The 4,946-nt window shown below is 46.8% G+C and overlaps 3 protein-coding genes across 3 annotated transcripts; all 3 read right to left on the bottom strand.

Annotated features, from left to right (window-relative positions):
• Nucleotides 1–836: 836 nt before the first annotated feature.
• LOC135706443 (uncharacterized) lies at nucleotides 837–1,969 on the bottom strand. Its single transcript, XM_065228051.1, has 2 exons — nucleotides 1,772–1,969; nucleotides 837–1,721 (listed from the first exon to the last, which is right to left on the bottom strand). Exons 1-2 carry the CDS (start codon nucleotides 1,967–1,969, stop codon nucleotides 837–839), a joined length of 1,083 nt encoding a protein of 360 aa, XP_065084123.1.
• Nucleotides 1,970–2,008: 39 nt separating this feature from the next.
• LOC135706442 (uncharacterized) lies at nucleotides 2,009–2,566 on the bottom strand. The gene has a single exon (XM_065228050.1). It carries the CDS (start codon nucleotides 2,564–2,566, stop codon nucleotides 2,009–2,011), a length of 558 nt encoding a protein of 185 aa, XP_065084122.1.
• LOC135706441 (uncharacterized) lies at nucleotides 2,566–3,717 on the bottom strand. The gene has a single exon (XM_065228049.1). It carries the CDS (start codon nucleotides 3,715–3,717, stop codon nucleotides 2,566–2,568), a length of 1,152 nt encoding a protein of 383 aa, XP_065084121.1.
• Nucleotides 3,718–4,946: the final 1,229 nt, after the last annotated feature.

The following is a 4,946-nucleotide window of genomic DNA, read 5'->3' as shown; positions in this document are numbered from 1 at the left end:
TTCAAATCTCATCACGGGGCAAGTCATGAATGATCCAAGAGAGGATAAAGGGCTATTATAATAATAACAGAAAAGTTTCATGCATTTCAAAAATTCATTCTGGCTTAATACTTATGACACCCTCTGAAGCGTCAATTCATCTTATGCATGTTTTTTAGTTATCCATCCACTGGTGCAAAAAAAAATCACAACATTGAATATCGCCAATAAATGAACCAATGCATTTTTGAACCTGAAAATTCATAACTGATTTCTGGGCAGTTGAACATTGCCTCTAACTCAACATGCTGCAGAATAACTCCCACAAGTATTTTGCTTCAAGATGACGGTAAAATCGTTATTAAATGGCCATTCCAAATATGATAATGAGTTTGTTTATACTCGAATGTTATTATAGGGGAGGTACAGTCGGTTCAGTGGTCAACCACTATTTCGGTTTTTTTTTGTTCAGAAGTATCGTTTATGTGGAGATTACATTCTTACACTAATAAACCCCCCAAACTTTTAGTAGGGTACAGGAATTTTAAGGTAAGAATGTGTTGTGTATCGGTCGAAGATAAAGCGGGCCAGCATAGTCAACACCAGGGCAACTGCCCAATTTGCTGCTGAGTAAGTATTAGGTTGAGGCGAGGAAATCGTCAACTGACATACCGCGAGAGACCAAGTCGACAGGGTTTTCAACTCCAGGGACATGTTTCCACTGACAGCCATGTGTGTATTGTTGGATTTCCGAGACTCTGTTGGCCACGTAGGTCGGCCAGAGGTACGGAGGTGATCGTAGCCATTGTTGTGCGATTGCGGAATCCGACCAAAAGTAGGATGCAGAAATGTTGACGTCAATAGCGTTCTTGATGCGAGCATGAAGATGAGCGGCTGTCACAGCTGCATAATTCCAAACGGGTGATTGTGACTCGTTTCAACGGTGCTACACAAGATTTCGACGCTAGGAGTAGGATCCTCACTCGTCCTTGACTATCTTCACAGCGGGCGTAGGTGCAGGCACCGTAAGCGGTTTGGGAAGCATCTGCGAAAGTGTGCAGTTGGATTACTGAATCAGGAAGGAAGGCATATCTGTCAACACGGTGCTCAGAGATTCTCGAGAGTTCTTGCTGGTAGGATTCCCATTTCAACTTGACGGGTTCTGGTACAGGGTCATCCCAGTCGCAGGAAAGTAGCCATAATTCCTGGATGATAATCTTCGCCCGAACAACTACCGGTGCGATGAGTCCAAGAGGGTCGAAAAGCTTGGCTGTATCGGAGAGGATGGACCGTTTTGTTGGAGGCTCGTCGCTGATTCGAATCAGGGAATCCAAACGGAGAAGATCGGCCTCAGGTTCCCATATTATTTCGAGCGCCTTGATTGATTCATCTGGGTTGAAGTGAAGAGCGAATTGCGTTCCAACTTGTTCATCGCTTAGACCTTGCAGCACCTCCAGCTGATTTGAAGTCCACTTCCGTAGTTCAAATCCACCTTTCTGCAATAGCTCGTCGAGCTCTGTACGCAGACGGATCGCTTCTTCGACGGATTGAGCACCACCGATGAAGTCGTCGACATAAACATTCTTCTTCAACGCTAATTGCTGGAGAGTACGTGTTGCTAGGTAGGATGATGGGCCCAAACTGTACGTAACGGTTAGCAGCCCGTAGATTTGGACGGGTGACAACTTGGAAAATCGCCACAGGATACGCTGGAACTGTGTGTCTTCCGGATGTACAAGTACCTACCGGTACATTTTGGCAATGTCAACGACTAGAGCTATGAAAAAGGTACGAAACTGATGTCCAGGAGATCGTCCTGCACCACGGTACCCACGCAAAGAGCTTCGTTAAGGGAGCAAACAGAAGAAGTTTTAGCTGAGCCATCAAAAATAACTCGGACCTTGGTCGTCGTACTTGCTTCCTTAATTACGGGGTGGTGGGGCAGATAGTAGGCTGGAACATTTTCATCATCCGCTTCGACCAACCGCATGTGGCCGAGGGAGATATACTCCTTGATGAACTGGTAATATTAATTCTTCAATTTTGGGTTTCGTTCCAAGCGTCTTTCCAGGTACTCGAACCTTTGCTGGGCGTTGTCCCGAGATTTTCCGAGCAACACATCGAAGTCGGACTTTCGAGGATACCGAACTACATATCGACCATCAACATTTCGTGAAACGGTGGACTGATACATGGATTCACAGCGCCGTTCTTCCACTGAGTAATTGTCCTTGGTTGTCAACTCTTCGGTTTTCCAAAACCTCTCCATGCTTTCCTCCAACGACATCATCGAATCTTCGACCGCATTGCACGAGATAAATGGTGCAGATGTGTGCGTGACTGAGCTATCATTCGTCGAACCAGCAACGATCCAACCGAAGACGCTGTTGACCAGAAGTGGAAGGTTTCTGTCAAGCTGGATGCGCTCATTGCTGGGGAAGAAGGAGTAGAAATGTCTTGCGCCTAGAACCATATCTATCGGTTGACTCTCGTTAAACGATGGATCTGCTATGAACAATTCATCCGAAATTTTCCAACTCGCAATGGAAACGTTTTGAGAAGGAAGAACAGCCGTCACTTTATCCATCACCAGAAAAAGTTTACACCATACGAGAAGTTTTCCTTCCTGGACTGCACCTGAGCGAAAACGGATTCATTGACAGGCTTGGAAAGCTGATCTGCTCCTTGTACTGTCACGTTCGCGGGCTGTCGCCGCAGCCGCAGGATCTTCGCCAACCGATCCGTGATGAGATTTGATTGCAAGGCACTGTCAAGAAGCGCGTGGGCTAGATACTCTACGCCGTGGGCTCCGATGACCTTCACAACGACGGTGAGGAGAAAAACGTTTTCACGAGGATGCTGCAGAGCTGTGCTGACTTCAACTAGCGGAACATTCTCGGAGGCAGATGGTGCATGAGAAGGTGAACTCGGAGCGGCTTCGGCACTAGGAGAAGAACCTTCGTTGCTAGTCCTGCGAGAACCCTCGGTCTGTCCAAGATGAAGAAGAGGATGGTGACGTCGGTTACATTTACGGCAAGGGCAATTGCGAACGAAATGATCGCCCTTCAAGCAGTTGTGACACAGACGCTGCTGTCGTTCGATCGGCGAAAGTCGGTTGAATTTGACGCATTTCATCAGAGAATGTGACTGGCTGCACTTTTCCCCAGAACTAGTAGTCGATGCACAAGAAGCAAGGCGAAGCTGTGTATGGACCTGATTTTTCCTCGACGGATGAGAATGACTGCTGGAACCAGAAGCAGATTCGGCTGTGTGGTGATTCTCGGAGATGGATTCTAGTACTCGTGTCCTCCGTTGCAGGAAATCGATGAGGCAGGTGTAATACGGATTCGCTACCGTCGACGCATGGTCCTCCCACGCCTTTAGATTGTCATCGTGCAGTCGCGTACACAGAAGATGTTCCAAAATAGCAATCCAGGTGTCGGTAGGCTCTCCCAATTGATGTAGAATCTTCGTGTGCCGCTCAAACTCGTCCACCAATCCATGTAATGCTGCAGCGGACTCCTTTTTCATGCGCGGGATGTCGAAGAGTGCCTGCAGGTGTCGCTTCTTCAACAAATAATCGTTGGAATACCGGTTCTCCAGAGTCTGCCAAGCCAAAGCGTAGTTAGAGGAACTGATGCCAATCGATTCGATCAGTTGAGCAGCTTCACCCTTGACCAGTGCTGCAAAATCTCGACAGTACACGGTGATATTGACAATTCTGCTTTGGTCACTCATTTTAGCTAACATTCATAGTCAAGGCAAACCATGTCAATTGTCAATGACAATGGTGTCAGTGACGAACATGTGCAGATTTGTTTATTACCTAAATTTGTAACAAAATTAAATGACTTGAGCAAAATAATTACATGGATCCATTTTAGTGAACAAGTATCTACGTCCTGAGCTACTTGGATAACAATAATGTGACACAGAATGTACTAAATTACACTTTTTGTTACCAGGTGAATCTTTGTCATTGACGAAAAAATGAATGAGATTTTGACGAAGGTTTTTTTGAGGATCAAGTCTGTCAGTGACTATGTGACGAACAATTTTGTCAATATCGCGCGAAAGTCTGTCAATGACAATGACAAATCTCAGCACTGCCCTTGACTGCTGCTCGTAGATAGTGGAACTTCTGAATGGCTGGCAGAACTGGATTTGAGTGAATGAGCGCCATGAAGGTATCGTGGAATGCAAACCATTGCATATAATCTCCATCGAACTCGGGTAGAGAAATCGTCGGCAGCTTGATCGCAGAGAGAGTGGAGGAAACTTGATGGGGAGGAGGGATGCGTTCTTGAATAATGGGAGGCAATTTCGAAACGAGACAGGTTTTTATTTAAAACAGCCTTGATTCAAACCCCGCACGAATGGTAGCATGCTCTGCCGTTCCTTCATCCGTCGCCTGAACCACTTCCAGGTTGTTCCAAACGTCGTCCAAGTACTGGATTCTCAACGGAACTTGCAGTTGGTCCCGCTGGGCTTCATATCCACCGACGAAAGCTTCTGCCCGACCCAACGATGAAAGCAGCGTCTCACGTCTTGATAGCAGCTGGGCTCTCGTCTGCACTTCCGCCATATTGTGCAGCGGATCGATTAATCAAGAGCACGCACTCGATGAATAACCTTGTCCAAGGCAGGTACGGTGCCTTGTATTTAAATTCTGCAACAGAAACACGGTGCAGTACCGACCGTACTGAAACTCGTCAAGCCACACCAGCAAAATTGTCAAAAATCCTCAACGATGTATTTGGAATCCGAATATCATGGAGAGGTGAATCGTGGAAGCAGCGCAGCGGATGGCCACAGGCAGAAATAACCGTCACAACAGGTGATGCCACGACGCATAAATTGTATTACACAATGACTAGGAACGCCAAGGTGCCCAAAGGTCCAATTGTGCGCCGATCGATGGTGAAAATGGCGCTTCCAGGCCAGCAACGATGCCACACTTGTGCCTG

The sequence above is a fragment of the Ochlerotatus camptorhynchus genome, unplaced genomic scaffold (genome assembly GCF_037179485.1).
Source record: "Ochlerotatus camptorhynchus isolate MF236.1 unplaced genomic scaffold, CSIRO-AGI_Acam_v1.1 ptg000278l, whole genome shotgun sequence".
Taxonomy (NCBI): domain Eukaryota; kingdom Metazoa; phylum Arthropoda; class Insecta; order Diptera; family Culicidae; genus Ochlerotatus; species Ochlerotatus camptorhynchus.
This window is presented reverse-complemented; position numbering and strand designations above follow the sequence as displayed.